The sequence below is a fragment of the Lactuca serriola genome, chromosome 8 (assembly GCF_051521515.1).
Source record: "Lactuca serriola cultivar US96UC23 chromosome 8, Lser_US96UC23_V15, whole genome shotgun sequence".
In the NCBI taxonomy this organism is placed as follows: domain Eukaryota; kingdom Viridiplantae; phylum Streptophyta; class Magnoliopsida; order Asterales; family Asteraceae; genus Lactuca; species Lactuca serriola.
In genome coordinates this window covers 37,400,572-37,417,293 of record NC_136415.1, presented here as the reverse complement: position 1 = coordinate 37,417,293, position 16,722 = coordinate 37,400,572, and the positions used below count along the sequence as shown (strand labels likewise).

The following is a 16,722-nucleotide window of genomic DNA, read 5'->3' as shown; positions in this document are numbered from 1 at the left end:
ACTTGGATTAATTTTTATGCCATATTTGTTCCAAGAAGAGTGTGGCCAATTTATTTATTCCTTATGAGGCAGCGCCTCGTGTTTGGGTGCGAATTGGTTGTTGGTGTGACATTATGGATGTGGCCATTACGACTTCTTTATGAATCTTTTGGAGTTTCGTAATGCTTTGGTGTTTGGGTCGAAGAAGTATCATAGAGATTCTATATTTGATTATATAGTTTCGGCTTCTTTTAAGTGGTTTGTCTCACGGTTAGGGGTGCAAACGAGCCAAGCTACTCGAGATCGAATCGTTAAAAGCTCAACTCGAGATCGATTTTAAACAAGCCCGAGCCGAGCTCGAGCTTAATATTAGGTTTGTTTATTAAACGAGCTCGAGCTCGAGCCTCTGTTACTTGGCTCGATTAGGCTCGCGAGCCTAAACGAGCATACATATATATAATAAAAAAATTATTTTATTTTTATATATTAAAATAAATAATAATTTAATAAATACCATTTTAGGAAATTAGAGTATACCATATACGAGCCGAGCCCAAACCGAGCCCGAACCCGTACAATTCTTAACGAGCCGATCTCGAACTTTGTACCACAAGGCTCGAAACGAGTCGAGCTCGAGCTCGAGCCTATAAATATTTAAACGAGCCGAGCCTGGTCAGGCTCGAGCTCGGCTAGGCTCATTTGCAGCCCTATTCACGGTTATCAAGATCGGGATCCTACATAAGATCGTTTTTAGGTTTGCAAGATCGGGATTAAGATCCTAAGATCCCACAAAACATTACATAAAAATGTAACTGATTATATATAAAACTTTTTTCCGTATATCATGGTTAAATAACTCAAAAAGGAAAAGTAAATGGTCATGGTTAATGACATGGTTAAATAGCTAAAAAATATTAATACTAACTATTTATCATACAAAAATAACAACTCACAACCTTCATGTTATTTTTTTTAACTATAAGTAGGAAACGGATCACAATTTCAACTTTTGAAACTCAAATAAAATCTGAATTTCTCTCGATCATACAAAAAAGGCTTAAACGGTAAAAGAAAAGAAACATGAAAAATGTTCACCTTTATTGTTGAGCTTGAACCATTGAAAGAATAAATTAATAACAAGTCAAAACTAAATCTCAAATTCCACCATTGATGAGGGTTAAATGTAAAAGGAAAAAAAATTATGGTTCTTGGTCATTTACGGTTCAAAAAACAGTACAAGAATGAGGCTAATCTCGATTAAGCATTCGGTAAGGAGACAAAGTCAACCAGTAAATTGGTAAAAATAATAAAAACCTAATCAAAATTTGGCAATTTTCATTGAATGGTAGGATCAGATTGGATCTTATGATCTTACAATCCTACGATCTTGTTTGCGATCTTACATATAAAATCATCTCTATTGTGATCCGACAAGGTTTTTATAGATATGATTATAGGATCTTACGAACAAGATCCTGATCTTGACATTGGTTTGTTTATAAGAATCACAAACTTAAAATCAATTGGGTGTATTGATTATAAAGCCCAACTATGGTTATCACTTTTTAGTTTTTTCGCTCGTTTCTAGTTGCTTGCTAATATCTATATATTTTTTCTGTTAAAAAATAAAGATGGTTAGGGGATTTTTTTTCTCTTGTCGGTAAAGTGGTTGAATAAGCAATGATGTTCGGATGAAGTGTTGTATACATAAAGTTTTTTTTTCTAGACCGAATAAACTATCTAAATTATACTAAATGACCATTTCAACTTGAGATGAGTTGGGATTAAAAAAAAAAAAACAAAAAAAAAAGAACATAATCGTTTAGGGTGCGTTTGGTTGTGGAAAACTGTTTTCATTTTCTATAAAATGTTTTCAGAAAATAGAGTTGAGTTTTCATTTTCAATTTTCAATGAAAACGATGAAAACGTGTTTGGTTGTAACGGGTGGAGTTTTCATTTTCCATTTTAAAATTTTTGAAAACTTTGGAAAACTGTAAAAATCACTTTTCTAATTTACATACAATTTGGAAAACTGAAAATTTTCATTTTCTTATAAAACTTTGGAAAACTGAACGAACCAAACGCGTTTTAAAAATTTCCGTTTTTCTTGGAAAATTTTCCTAGAAAACTGAAAAATTTTCCACAACCAAACGCACCATTAGTTTCTCAACAGCAACGCATTAAGCCAAATTTCTTGGCTTAACCCATTAAGTCATTTTGTCCACATTAAGTCAGAAAGAATGCCCATGCATTATGTGTCAAGATTAAGTTCTTAACCCATTAAGTTTATTAAGTCCAAATGAAACAACCCATAAGTGCACTACTGAAATTCGGATTGGTTGCACACATGTTATTAAACCATAACGTCATGGATACACAACCTAAACAAACCTCTTTATGTGAAGAACAGAAGAAGCAAGCAAACGAATCTCCATTCTCCACAATTATTAAAGCAATTACTTAAGTTCTTGATGAAATGTTTGTTCTATACGTTAAGAAGTCCACATTGGGTGCTTGATTATAAATTCAACCCAATTCTTGTATCTACTAAAGAGGCAATGATCTAAAGGTGTGTCACATTTAATCTCTTACTTATGAAAATGTACTAAATTACTGATATTCATTGCAAATCAACTTTCAAGAATCACAATTTCTAGTCTATAGCCTCATTAAACTTTAAGGTTCTCAAGTTATAGTTCTAGAACACAGTCAATGCCTAAATATCTAAGAAACTCAATAAACACTAGCAAATGAAACTTCATAGCTTGTATCAAACTATCAACAACTTTCTTCAAGCTGTATAAGATTTATATGTGGAAATCGCTATGATTGAAAAGTGAAGTCTAAATGTAATAATGTATCCTTTTTAGCTAAATAGGTAATTCAAGAAATAGAATATGCAGATAAAAAAAATATCATTTTAAGGTTTTATAAGTAGCAGTAAATCCGACCACAAGGATCACAGCCGAAATTATTATCAAAATTGAAAATTTCAGACCTTTGTTGTAGTATCAAAGCATAATCCTTAAATCCCTATATGTAACAGATTCTGATACACTACAAAATTAAGATTAAGCAGCGAGTAGATTAGAAGCCCTAAAATTTTCGACTCACATATCAATTGTTGTCGCCAAAGAGAATGCGGAGCCTGGCGGCGAAGGCGCCGGTGGTATCGAGGGCGGCTTCAGCAAGGAGGCTGCTTTTGATGTGATTGATTCGATCGGAGATTGAATTTTTCTCTTCCTGCAAGGCGTTGGTATCGTCTTGGAGTTCTTGGATTCGGTATTTTTGACTTACCGATCGCATGCTTAGCAGCAAGATTCCAGTCATGGCGAAGAACTGGATGAAACTGTCTTTTCTTTTGAGTGCAGTGGCTACAAAACCAAGTGATTGTTTTGGCGTCGGAATACCTGTAGAGGCGGCAGAGGAGCTCGACGGTGCCATGGCTGTATGTTTTGAGTTTTGGGAATAATGTTGAATAACGACCCACTTCGGCTCTTCCCAACCAAGGGTATCCGAAATAATTACTTAAAAACAAAATTACAAAAATGGTTTATGTGATATCTTGAAATAGCCACATATTGTACAACTTCAAGAAAATAAACAAATTTGGTCTTTGTAATTTTTTGATATTATATAAAAATATCCCTCCGGCAAACAGTGTTAAAAAGTTGTCATTTAAAGTCTCTCACATAACATATGAGGGTAAAATCGTCCATTAATGAGCTATGTTTCATTTTACAAATTTAAAGCATATGTCCTAGTGTTCTCTCTTTCACTTCTCTCTTTTCTCCATCAGTTAGAAAAGTTGTTCATTTCAAGAACCAAAAAAAAAGATGATGGTCCGAAAGTTATCATGTATTAGGTCAAAAGTGTGTTTATAATCAATTCTTTTATTACTTGAAACACTTAAGTCCATTATGGAAGCTCCCCTTCTTCGGTTTACTTTGAGAAATCTACTTGTTGCAATGTATTTTCAGTAGCATGTCATAACTTACCTTTTATTACAACCAAAGACCATAATGCTTGCTTAACGACTTTGTGACAAACATGTATAAACTTGGCTCCCTTCTATCTCTATACTTTTCTCATGTACCTAGAAACAGTAATGTATTTTTGTATGTTTATTACTTTATTATAACATCCTACTTTTATTCAGGCCCCGGTCCTGACGGTGGGCGATCCAGGCGACCGCCCAGGGCCCACGACTTTAAGGGGCTCAAAATCTTGGGTTATATGGTGTATATAGTTAAAAAAAAATTATGTATATCTTTCTTAAGGGCCCAATTTAGCAAAATATGAAATTAGCCCACTAAAATAAAAAAAAAAAACCGGCCTATGCGCCTCGTATTGGATTCTGGAAAGTGGGAACACAAAGACAAGGAATTAGGGTGTTGTGAATTAATAAATGAATCGTCATACTCCATAATCGAAGCGCCATCCCTCGTGAATAGATATCAGACATTAACCAAAGGGCTTCTAGCCTAGCGGTATCAGATGATGTCCTCCCTCCTTGAGGTTGAGGGTTCAAGTTCCGTCGTGGACATAGGTGGATTTAGGTGTTAGTTTAGGAGTAGTTATATATTATATTTGTCGGTTCAAAAAAAAAGATATCAGACATTAATCCAAGCAAGTATCATCACTCTCGTTTAGTCTTTTGTTGTCATTCCTAAAAATATCCAAAACACTAATTCAACTATTCAAGAATCCTTTTTTCTACCATTCTTGCCCTTCCCCTTCGACCATCTCTGCTTCTTACTCTCTCAAAGCTCAAAATTTTCGCCTTCAGCCTTCTTATTTGCTGAGTTTTAGAGTGCATAGATCATATCTGGTAAGGTATTTTTGTTTCTGATTTCTGAACAGATTATGAGTTTCTGCCCTGAGTTGTTTTTGTTTATTGTTTTTAATTGGTTAGGACTTTTTGAACTGATTTACTGATTTGTGTTTATGATTTCTTAATAGATTAGGTGTTATCAAACTGATTTCTGATTTGTGTTTGCTAAATTTATTCAGACATTCTTAACTGGTTTCTAATTTCTAAATGGATTAGGAGTTTTTGTACTGATTTCTGATTTGAGTTTCTGATTTTTGTATTAATTTTTGATTTATTTTTTCTAAATTCTGAATAGATTAGAAGCTTCTGAACTAATTTATCTATTAATTTTTGATTTATTTTTTCTGAAGTCTTAATAGATTAGAAGCTTCTGAATTGATTTCTAATTTGTGTTTATGATATTTCGTTTGTATATCAGATTTCTAAAGTCATTTTCACCTTGAAACAGTGAAACTTAGTGGTTTAAGGTTCACATTTACACTCAATATGGTAAAATGTTTGTAGATTTTAGGAAGTAATTATATAATTAGATGCTTTAAGTTCCAAATTTATTGCATATAACATGTTATTTATTAACAAACCTTGTAACTTTTGTCTGCAGAGAGAAGTGCAAAGTGAAGTTTTTAAAAACTCAAGTTATTGAAGAATTACACAAGCTTATCAATGTCACAATAAAATTTCCTGGTTTGGCAATACTATGTAAGAAAAAAGATATATTATATAAAATGATTTTGATAGTATCATTAATGATTTTGTATTTAAACGAACTAGAATAAGTATTTTTATTTAAATTAGTTGTTTTTGTAAATGTTGTTATATTTTGTATTTTTGATAATATTATTATTAATTTTTATAATCGATATGCCTATTTTTGAAGTTTTATTATACTTTTGACTTTATGGGGCTCTTTTTTTATTGTCGCCCTGGCCCCAAATATGTTTGGACCGACCGTGCTTTTATTTAATACTATTACACCACCGTATTTCCATTATATTTGTGATTAAGTCATCAGATAATTGAAAAGTCTACCTAGTTATAGCATTGCATTTTTATTAGGAAACCCATTTATATTATCATATTTTGTTACATGTTGCTCATTGTATGCATTTGGAAGCTTGTATCACATCAAATTGAATCATGACGACCTAATGTGAGATTATTTGACTTTTATACAAAATAATAAGCATCAAAACAAAGGTTTTTGTACAATCTCACATCCATGAATTAGTTATATTCATCATCACCTGCAATATAGAAATGTATCTACATTAATGATGATACAATTGAAATTTTGAGGTACCTAGATCAAGTAATTAACTCGTCTTTGTAACTCTGCATTAACTTATAGTATTGGGCCATGATGGGATCTTTTGTGAGTTTTTGTCAATTTTGTAAAAAACAATTTGCTTATATGTTTTCTATTTTCTGGAAATTATGTGAAACTATACTTTTGAGCAATGTATTGTCTATGTAAATGATTTTTTACGGTGTCATTGAATATGATTTACTTTGAATTTACTTTTAGATTTTTTTTTAAATGAACCTCTTATGTGGCCATGTGAACGAGACATGTCACATGTTCCAATTATTTTATAGTGTTTTGTTTGCTCTAAACCTTTCCATTTCTGGTTTACACTATGGATGGTGACATGTGCAAATATTGGAAATATCTTTTTAAATTTCTTAGTACCGGTGGCTTTGGACTCGATCAAGAAGGTGGCTATGGACCCAAATATCATAGACATAATTGGTCAAATTATTGGATATAAAGAAACTCTCCTATCCTATTGGCCAGTACTTTATCTTGAGGGACAATTATCTCTAGTTATGTTAACTAAAAAAAGATTTAGTTTAATTTAGTTGACTACTAGCCCTTCTAAAAAACTTTGATCGACTACTATCGATATTCATCGGTTATCATGAGCATTTTATATACAACTTTGCTCCATTGAAATACGTATAGGATATTGAATTCGTTAAACTAAATGAATAAGTTATTAGATACCATTCTAATCCAAGGACCCGGAATATTAAAAAATCCCTGTTAAAAACAAGACCTGTGGCAAAAAGAAAGGAAAGTGATTTGTTAATAATAATTTTATTCATGTATCATAATCTATGTTTTATTATTATCTAAAAAATTTATGCAAACATTACTTATAATTATTAGTAGGCCTGACAATCGTGTCGTGTTCGGGTTGACGTGTCGCGGGTTGACGGGTTGGTGGGTCAAAATATGCCAACCCAAACACGACCCATTTAAATATACAGGTCACGGGTTGGCGGGTCACGAGTTGGTGGATTTGGAACATAAACCCATATATAACCCGCCAACCCATTTATTTATACGGGTTTACAGGTTGGCGGGTTCGTGGGTCAGATTTGGGTTTGTGGGTCTGAATTTTAGACATTTAAGTCTTAAACATCCAAATGAAAATTAAAAACATTCATAGAAACATGTTACGGACTTAGCTTTATAGGTCACGACTTACGACCTTAGACCATCCACCACGAGTCAAAATGTCAAATTGTCTACGAATCAATGGTATATATTATATAATATTCCATATGCCAAACGTGAATACCGCCCGAAGCTACAGGCAGAACACCTGGTAGAGAGACCCAATCTTGGGTGAAATAAATACCGCGACTTCTATCTTTTTCAATAAAATCATCACGCAGTAAATCAACAAAGCCCAAAGTGATTTCTCTTTCCCCTTTAAGTTTACCTACTACGATACCGGAATGAATATGATCTCCACCAGACATACGTAACGCTTTAGCTAGTACACGGAAGTGTATACCATGATTCTTCTGTCTATCAATAACTGCATGCATTGCGCGGTGGATGTGAAGAAGTAGACCATTATCTCGGCAATAATGAGCCAAGCTAGTATTTGCAGTGAATCCCCCTGTTAGGTAGTCATGCATTACGATAGGAACTCCCAATTCTCTGGCAAATATAGCCCTTTTCATCATTTCTTCGCATGTACTCGCAGTATTTATTAAATATTAATACTTGATACATAAATACATTTAAAAATAAAATAATTTTTTTTATTAAGAATATAAACGGGTTGGCGGGTCTACCCGTTTATTTTTTGAGAAACCCATATGTAACATCCCGAGTTCAGGAGTGCAAGTTCAGGGTTCAAAGTGTTTAAGGGCAACTCGGCGAGTCCATGGGTGGACTCGGCGAGTAGCGTCGCGACTTTGGTCGCGTGTTAAGTGGCCAACTCGGCGAGTCGGCGGCTGGACTCGGCGAGTTGGTGCTGGGTGAAGAAAACCCTAATCTTCGGGGTTTGCCCCCTATTTAAAGGATGTTATGCCTTCTTTTCAGCCTCTATTTACCCTGAGAGTTCCAGAGAAAACCCTAATCGTGAGAAATTCCATTATTGAGAGGATTGAAGCTTGGAAGAAGGGATTTGTGAAGAGAAGTTGGAGGAATTCGTGGATAGCATCAAGAGGGCTTGTGGATCTGAAGTCTACATCAGTTTAGGCTCATCTTTGGGGTAAGAATCCTCTGTCTTGAACCCTTTTTCCCTTATTGTCATCCATGGTGGTTGTTTTGGGGTCTTTGGAGGATTTCATGGGTCATTTCGGGATTGGAAGATGGATCTGAGGATGCTACCTCAGATCTGGAGTAGTGATGGTCCAAAATCGCATAAAGTCCATGTTGATAAGTGATTGGTGAAGCTATCTTGTCCCAAAACCAAACCCTAGAGTGTATAATGCCTAGATCTCTTTGGATTCACATAAAGTTCGCCACTTTACGTGATGGATGAGTTGTAGGAGGCTAGATCTATGTTTTGGATTAATTGCATGGCCTGGAAGGTTCTGTTTGGAATGAGATCTAGAGGCACTCGGCGAGTCACAGGGGTGTACTCGGCGAGTTGCTTGAAGATGTTCTAGAACTCGGCGAGTTGGAAGAACAACTCGGCGAGTAGGTTGAAGATAGCCTTGGACTCGGCGAGTCTGGTCGTGAGGTCCTATCCTTTCTTCTGGTTGAGCTGTGAATCAGTGAGTCAAGGGATGACTCGGTGAGTCGAGTGTGAAAGGACTCAGAGTTGTTGGACTCGGCGAGTTGAGTCGCGGATTGGGGAAAGTTCTGAGCATGGGGACTCGGTGAGTCATCGGGTTGACTCGGCGAGTAGAGTCAGTCAGGGGTTGACTTTGACTTTGACCAAGGGTTGTCCAGTTGACTTCCAAGGGCATTTTGGTAATTGTTGGATATTGTTTTGAGTTCAGTGTTTTGGTGGTTGGCCAGTGGTGAAGATCGTATCAGTGATCGGAGCAGCTTGGGTTATCTGTTCAGTCGACAGTTTCGAGGTGAGTTATCCTCACTATATCAACCGGGTCTACGGCACCAAGGCCGGACCTTTATCGGATTGAGATCCGGGTATTTGTTGTTATGTTACTGCTTTGATATGTTTGCATCCTGGTAGTTAGGATGGTATATGTTAGAGACCTGGTTGAGGTCGGTATCCTAAGATATAGGGTGATGCTATGCTAGTAACCGGTTAGGTCGGTATCCTGGTTAGGATGATGATATGCTATGTGATATGTTTGATCGGTTTGTTGACTGTGAATTGTTATATGATTGTATGTTTATGTGTACATGGTTGTTGGATTGGAGTTGGGTTGAGGCGGGTCCTGCTTTGTGCTGTAAGCCAAGATACTCAGGGCGGACCGCTTGTCCCGAAGGCCCAGCGAGCGGTCCGGATAGGCTGTAGGCCCCAAGAGGGCGGACCAGACGTGCCAAGGCTCGGAGAGTAGACCAGGCCGACTGAAGGCCCGGTGCGGGCGGACCAGTCATACTGTAGACTCAGAGAGTGGACCAGGTGGATTGAAGGCCCGGTGTGGGCGGACCAATCACATTGCAGACTCGATGTAAATGGCTAGACTCGGAGGGTGGACCAGGTGGACTGTTGGCCAGTACGGCGGACCAGTCACACAGTAGACCCGAAGTGCATGGCTGTTCTGTGTTCGGATATATATGGCATGTTATGCGTGTATGGTATATGTGGTTGGTATTTTGGGGATATCTCACTAAGCTTTCGGACTTACAGTTGTGGTTTAATGTTTTTCAGGTTCTTCAGGAGACCGTGGTAAGGCGAAGACGTGATCGTACCGCTCCTCATGTTTATGTTGTGATGTGATTCTGAGAATACTCTAAATAAATTGTATTGAAAACCTTTTTGTAATTATTTAAAGAAATTGGGTTGTCTTTGAAAAGTTTAAATTGGTTGGAATTTTTCGGTCGTTACACCATATATGACCCATTTAATAAACGGGTTGGCGGGTTGAAAAACTCAACCCAAACCCATTTATTTGCTTATATGCTTTCTATTTTCTTGTCAACGACATAATTAGATATATCAAATAAAATAGCATCCAATAATAACCGGACTAGTTTTGGCGATAATCGGCCCAACCCGTGAATATAATCCGAATACAACCCAAAATTATCAGATTGGGTTGATATTTTCAACTCGTTTAAGTTAAATAAGTAAACCCATCAAATCCATTTAATTAAATTGGTTGAGTTGGATAAAAATTATTAATCACTTTTTAATTCGTCAACCTATTTAACTTTAATATATATTTAATTTAACAATTATTTAAATGTAATCATGTATTAATATAAGTATCGATTTATAAATTATAATGTTCTACTTTTATTTATATTTTAAAAAAATGCAATCTTAATGCTATCTTTTTTTTGCCATAACATTAGGGGTAACTGCACTATGTGAAGGTGGGTCCTAGGACCTACCTTTTTTCTTTTTTAATACAACAATTCTATATAAAAAAACATAACGAACTATCTTATTTTACCAAAAGACCTACATTTTCATACTTTTTTCTATTTTATTTATATAAGGAACCACGTTGATTTTGGTTTTAGATTCGCCATTGCTAGTCATTATCTAAAATCATTTTATAATTACAAACATTTAATGTTATTTGAATAATTAATTTGTATTTCTGAATTGGAATTGTATTATTGTCGTACTATGAAATTTTATTTAAGTTTGGAACTAACGTAAAATCTTTAGTAATTTTATTTACTTTTTAATTTTAATTGGATTAAGTATTAACCAGGTTTAATTTATTTATTTAATAGGCTGGATTGAGAAATATACATAAACATATCAACCTAATGATAACCCATTTATTTGAAATGTTTGGTTGTATCGAAAATATCAACTCATTCAGATAAATAGGTTGGGCTGGATTGAAATTTTCAATCCAATTAACAAATGGTTTAAACCTCGATTCAACTTAGATTGACTCATTGTCTCTAAACTGAACCAATAGTCTGAAACTTTGAATATAAGAAAGAAAAACCTCATTTATAGATAATTAGCAGTTTTTCAATGTATATTTTTAGAAAAGATATTTTTCTTTTATTATATTTAAGTCAATCTCAATTGTATTATCAATTTCCTAAAATATTACTTGATATATCCTTACCGGTCCCAAAGACTTTCAAGCAGTCCTGATTCGAGAATTTTGTTAAAAGAAAACAAATGACGTGTTTGGCAAAAATAGCTGATAGCTGGAAGTGAGTAGCGGGTAGCGGAAAACGTGTAACAGGAATCTTAGCTTTTATTTGTTATATGAGTGTTTGACAAAAGTAGCTGGAAACTTTCGAAATATATAAAATCACATAAAATGACAACTGATTAAAAATAAATAAATATATAAATATATTTTTAAGGGTAATTATGGAAATTAATTTCAAACGCACAATAGCGTTTTGTTAAATGCTAAATGAAGTAACTTTTAGATTTGAAGCGTTTTGTTTAAACTAAAAGCTAAACGTTCGTACTGCCAAACAAAGTTTTTTATTTAAACTAAAACGTTTTGTCAAAAATTAAAAGTTAAAAGCTCATAAACGGTTCTAAAAGCTCCGTGACAAACGCGTCGTCGAAAAACCATTTTTTATGTGAAAAAAATATTTTTGAGAGTCAAAAAAATATTATTTTAAAATAATTAAAATATATTATTTTTGAAAAAACTAATTTTTAAAATTTTCTTTTTGTGGGGCAGCCGCTCCCGCTTATGAGTTTGACGCTAAAAGCCATCAAGCCATCGTTGATTCCCGCGGATGGAGACTAGACACTTCTAACCAATATAAAACATAATTCGAAGCGGCAAACTCTGCGGCATTTGTGTTTGCGACTCAGAGAAGAAACAACCCAGCGGTGGCCGTTTATTATGGACGGAAAAAGCTCCAGCAATACCGCCGGCAAGCCTCTCCGATGCAGAGGTAAGTTCGTCAACCTCTGTTTCAGAACCCTATTTTCATGGTTTTAAATTGGAGCAATGAATGCAACATACGTCGAACTCATTGATTTCTTTATAAAACTAATGGAGCTCTGTGTTGTCGACAGCTGCTATTGCTAGGAAAGCCGGGGAACCGCTGGTGATAGAGGAGGTGATAGTGGCCCCACCAAATCCTCGTGAAGTTCGAATCAAAATCATATGCACTTCTCTTTGTCATAGTGATATTACCCTGTGGAAACTCAAGGTAGAGACTCATTATCTCATTGCGTTTGAAATCTTAATTACACGTTATTCGTTTTACCAGATTTTAATGCCTCCAAGTGTTCTTATTGAAGTTAACTAACCATTTTTTTTCTTAAAAGGATCCTCCTGCTATTTTCCCCAGAATACTTGGTCATGAAGCAGTGGGGTAAACTTTCCTTATCCATGTACTGTAGATATATATCGACTTGTGTGTGTTATATATGATTTATTTGTTATTGCTATATATATATATATATATATATATATATATATATATATATATATATATATATATATATATATATATATATATATATATATAAGAAGATTATAATCCTTTTATTTTGTTTCACTAAAGGGTGGTAGAGAGTGTGGGAGAAGGTGTACATGAAGTTGTTGAAGGAGACACTGTGATCCCAACTTTTGTATCCGATTGTGGTGAATGTAGGGATTGTTTGTCCGAGAAAAGCAACCTGTGTACGAAATTTCCTTTCAGTATTTCTCCTTGGATGAGAGATGAGACAAGTAGGTTCACAGACATCAATGGAGAAACCTTATACCACTTCGTGTATGTTTCAAGTTTTAGTGAGTACACAGTGGTTGACATTGCTCATGTAACTAAAATTGATCCAGCAATCCCAGCAAATCGAGCTTGCCTCTTAAGTTGTGGAGTTTCAACTGGTATATATATTCTCTATTCTTCTTGGAATGTTATTGGTTTTCCATTTTAAAGGAAAACAAATTAGGATTCCACTTCAAAATGTTATGAATTCATTAACTTTCAGGTTAGGAAATGATAATAGTATATCACATTAAGTTTTCGAGCTACTTTAAGAAAAGATAACGTGTTGATGACATATTATTATTAATAAATCTGTAGATTCTATATTTGATAGTATTTGGGAAATACAAAATGCTTTCAGGGGTGGGGGCTGCATGGAGAACAGCGAAAGTGGAAGCTGGAGCAACGGTTGTTATATTTGGACTGGGTGCAATTGGGTTAGCCGTATGATTCTTTTTAATTCATTTCCAGATTATCCTGTTATACTTTTAGGGTGCCTTAATTACCCATAAAAGCTTCTACATTATTAGTCTTGTGATTGGATATTTATATAATAAACCACATATACATAGAAAATCGTAATAGTTCGGTATATTGTATGTTATACTAAACTGATAAAACAATCATGAATGATTCAAGATTATGTGACATATATCATGCTTTTTGATATATTTATATCTTGATGAGAGAATAACGACAAAGAGATGTTTTTACAGGTTGCTGAGGGAGCGAGACTATGTGGAGCTAAAAGAATCATAGGTATTGATGTGAACCAGGACAAGTGTGAAATAGGTAAATTATACTAATAAAGAACTCATATATCTTTTTATCTTTTGTTTCTATCTATTTTCCTATTCATTAGATCAAGACAAATATCAACAAGAGATATTAGGATTAGGATTAAGAGAATTACTGGATTCCACGTGTCATCATTTTATTATTTTATGGGTAGGAACTTATGTTGGGTAGACTCAGTTTTACATTGACCTATTCTTTTATTGGCAGGAAAGAAATTTGGAGTTACTGATTTTGTGAACTCGCGTAACATCGGGGACAAAACTGTGAGCGAGGTAACTTAGACATGCACATGTTTCCGAGTTCATTGCATCATAAAGATATAATTAATCAGTAATACAGTTTTTGTTTCATTTTGGAAATAAGATCTTAATGTGATTTTTAAACGTAAAATTCTTGATTGAAGCAGATAATAATTGAAATGACTGATGGGGGTGCGGATTATTGTTTTGAGTGTGTTGGTTTGACGTCTCTGGTGCATGAAGCTTATGCTTCTACTAGAAAGGTCCATTTCATTCTATCTTTATATCAAATCAATCACTGGACTACAAGTTTTTCAAGTATATTAATTTTATGATGTAATTTTTAGGGATGGGGAAAAACAGTTGTGGTGGGGCTTGATGACCCAAGTTCAATGTTGACATTAAGTACTTTTGAGTTACTTTATAGTGGGAAATCTCTGATGGGATCGTTTTTTGGAGGTCTTAAACCAAAAACGGATATAAATATCCTTGGAAAACGCTATATGGACAAGGTATGTAAAATCTACCCTCTTTAGATTGTCGTTGATTTTTAAGGTCAAACAAAAAAAAAGTTCTCAAATTAATTCTAGAATCTAGATTGATGTACATGTGTTTTGGGACACGGAACGTTTCGAACATAGTATACGTGTTTGCATTTAGGGGTCTTTAATTTGCGGGATTTAATTAGTTGAGGGGACCAAAGGGCCAATGGCCTAGCGGTATGGAGTGACCATCTCATATGAGAGGTCTGGGGTTCAAGTTTTGGCGGAGACATAGATGGTTATTTAATTAGGAGTAGATTAATTAGTTTGTTGTTAAAAAAAAAAAAGTTGAGAGGAGTAAAAATGAAAAATTAAACAAAAACAAAGTATATATAAGAAAATGATATAAACATGGTGGTGTATTCAGGAATTACAACTTGATGAATTTGTAACACATGAGGTGGACTTTGAAGAGATAAACAAGGCTTTTGACTTGCTACTCGAAGGGAAGAGCTTACGGTGTGTAATTTGGATGAACAAATGATCACACTTCATTTCAATAATGCGTTGTTTTCTTTCACTAGTTATAAGAATGGCATCTGACTGTGTTATTTAGTGTTAATGATGACAATGGTGCCAGATTCCTGAGTCAATTTCAAATAATAAAGTGTGTAATGTGTGCTACTATTGGCTGATCTTTCCTAGGGACCCATAAGGTTTGGCCTTTGGGACATGAGATGAAATTGATAATAGTGTTTAAAAAATAAAAATAAAACATTATGGGCAAATTTCAAATAAAATGTGTACTGTGTGCTACTATTGAGTATTGGCTGGTCTTTCCTAGCGAGCCATAAGATATGGCCTTTGGGACTTGAGACAAGATTAAGAATAACGTGGAAGTATATTAGATTGACAGTTGCAGAAAAAAAAAGAATTTGATTGTAAGTCCATTAATTTAAAAGTTTTTTCTCTCACATCATAAGCTTAACACATTCATATAGGAGAGTACTCTTAATTCCAATACTAATCAAAACTAGAAAAAAAAAATTGTGCTACGCCGCGGGTTTGATTTAGAATGGTGCCGATCAGGGTTTGTCCATTGATTTTTGATACCCGGGGCGAGATAAAATTTTTATGCCCTTTAATGGACCAAACGAATAAATAAAAAATTTATATAAAAAAAATGCAATAAAATTTATCATCAAACAAATCATAGAAACAAAAACCTATAAAAATTACCTAAAACGATACTTTCATGTATTTTTTTTTAAAAATCAACAATATCTTTTACTTTACAAACTTGATCATTATATCTATTTTTTGTTACTATTATTAACCGGTTAGTATTCTTCAATCACTTGACTGCATAGTCTATAAAATTGATATCAACATCAAACTTGATAATTAGAGGATAGGGTTTATAAAAAAAATTCAAATGAATTATTTTTCTAAAAAACACGATATGTTACTATTCTATGACCTTAACCCAAGAATAAGATACTAACAACATTGCAACTTTTTTGGGATTATAACATAACAACTTATGTCTTGTTTTATACACAAATAATCAATCCACCACAAATCAAACGGAATTGTTTTTTAAACAAAACAAATCTACGTAGAATTCAGATCATAGAAGCAACCATGATAACAAATTCAAGCCACCAGGATCCCAAGTAGTGCTCCTGCATCCACATGTGATGGGGTGTGCAGAAACAACTCCTTCAACTTTCTTTTACTCATGGGATGTCTTTGAAAAAAGTCCTCTACAATCAAATTATAAAACCTTCAAATAAAACATACCCAAATAACAAACATATTACCCATTAAAATAAATGACAACAAATAATATTGATTCACAAATAAATGGAAAAAAAATGACAAAATGTACATGTAACAAACATATTTCGAACTAAAATAGAGAAGAATGTGAGACTTCCGCCTCTGTTTTACTGTAATCAATTTGAGAAGAAATCAGATAAAGAAGAAATCAAATGATTTCTGAAACAACCCTAACTAAACAAATTTCGAACTCAAATAGAGAAGTAAAACTGGAACAAGCCTTTCTCTGCAACAGCCAACAAGAAACATTCTGATTTCTGAAACAAATAACAAAAAAACTGAACATCAATCACTTCCGAAATTAGAATGAGAACAAGGAAAGGAATCTAGAATAACAAAAACATAACTCACCCAAATCAGAATCCATGTATCAGAAACACTATATCTCGAACCTAGAAGGCTAGAATCATGATCTTTAACTACTGGACCGGATTAGAAAAATCAGAAATT

The 16,722-nt window shown here is 34.2% G+C and overlaps 2 protein-coding genes across 3 annotated transcripts; one reads left to right on the top strand and one right to left on the bottom strand.

Moving 5' to 3' along the window:
* Positions 1–2,877: 2,877 nt before the first annotated feature.
* LOC145071387 (uncharacterized) lies at positions 2,878–3,505 on the bottom strand. Its single transcript, XM_079018284.1, has one exon. The coding sequence runs from the start codon at positions 3,421–3,423 to the stop codon at positions 3,097–3,099; it is 327 nt and encodes a 108-aa protein (XP_078874410.1). The 5' UTR covers positions 3,424–3,505; the 3' UTR covers positions 2,878–3,096.
* Positions 3,506–11,933: 8,428 nt separating this feature from the next.
* On the top strand, positions 11,934–15,117 carry LOC145068705 (alcohol dehydrogenase-like 7). 2 transcript variants are annotated; one of them, XM_079015707.1, is made up of 10 exons: positions 11,934–12,089; positions 12,214–12,350; positions 12,469–12,515; positions 12,798–13,030; positions 13,273–13,355; positions 13,628–13,703; positions 13,917–13,981; positions 14,116–14,211; positions 14,296–14,460; positions 14,858–15,117. In XM_079015707.1, the coding sequence occupies exons 1-10, from the start codon at positions 12,038–12,040 to the stop codon at positions 14,972–14,974; spliced, it is 1,071 nt and encodes a 356-aa protein (XP_078871833.1). In that variant the 5' UTR covers positions 11,934–12,037; the 3' UTR covers positions 14,975–15,117. The 2 variants fall into 2 exon arrangements, with proteins under 2 accessions (XP_078871833.1, XP_078871832.1); XM_079015706.1 differs by having other exon boundaries at positions 12,708–13,030.
* Positions 15,118–16,722: the final 1,605 nt, after the last annotated feature.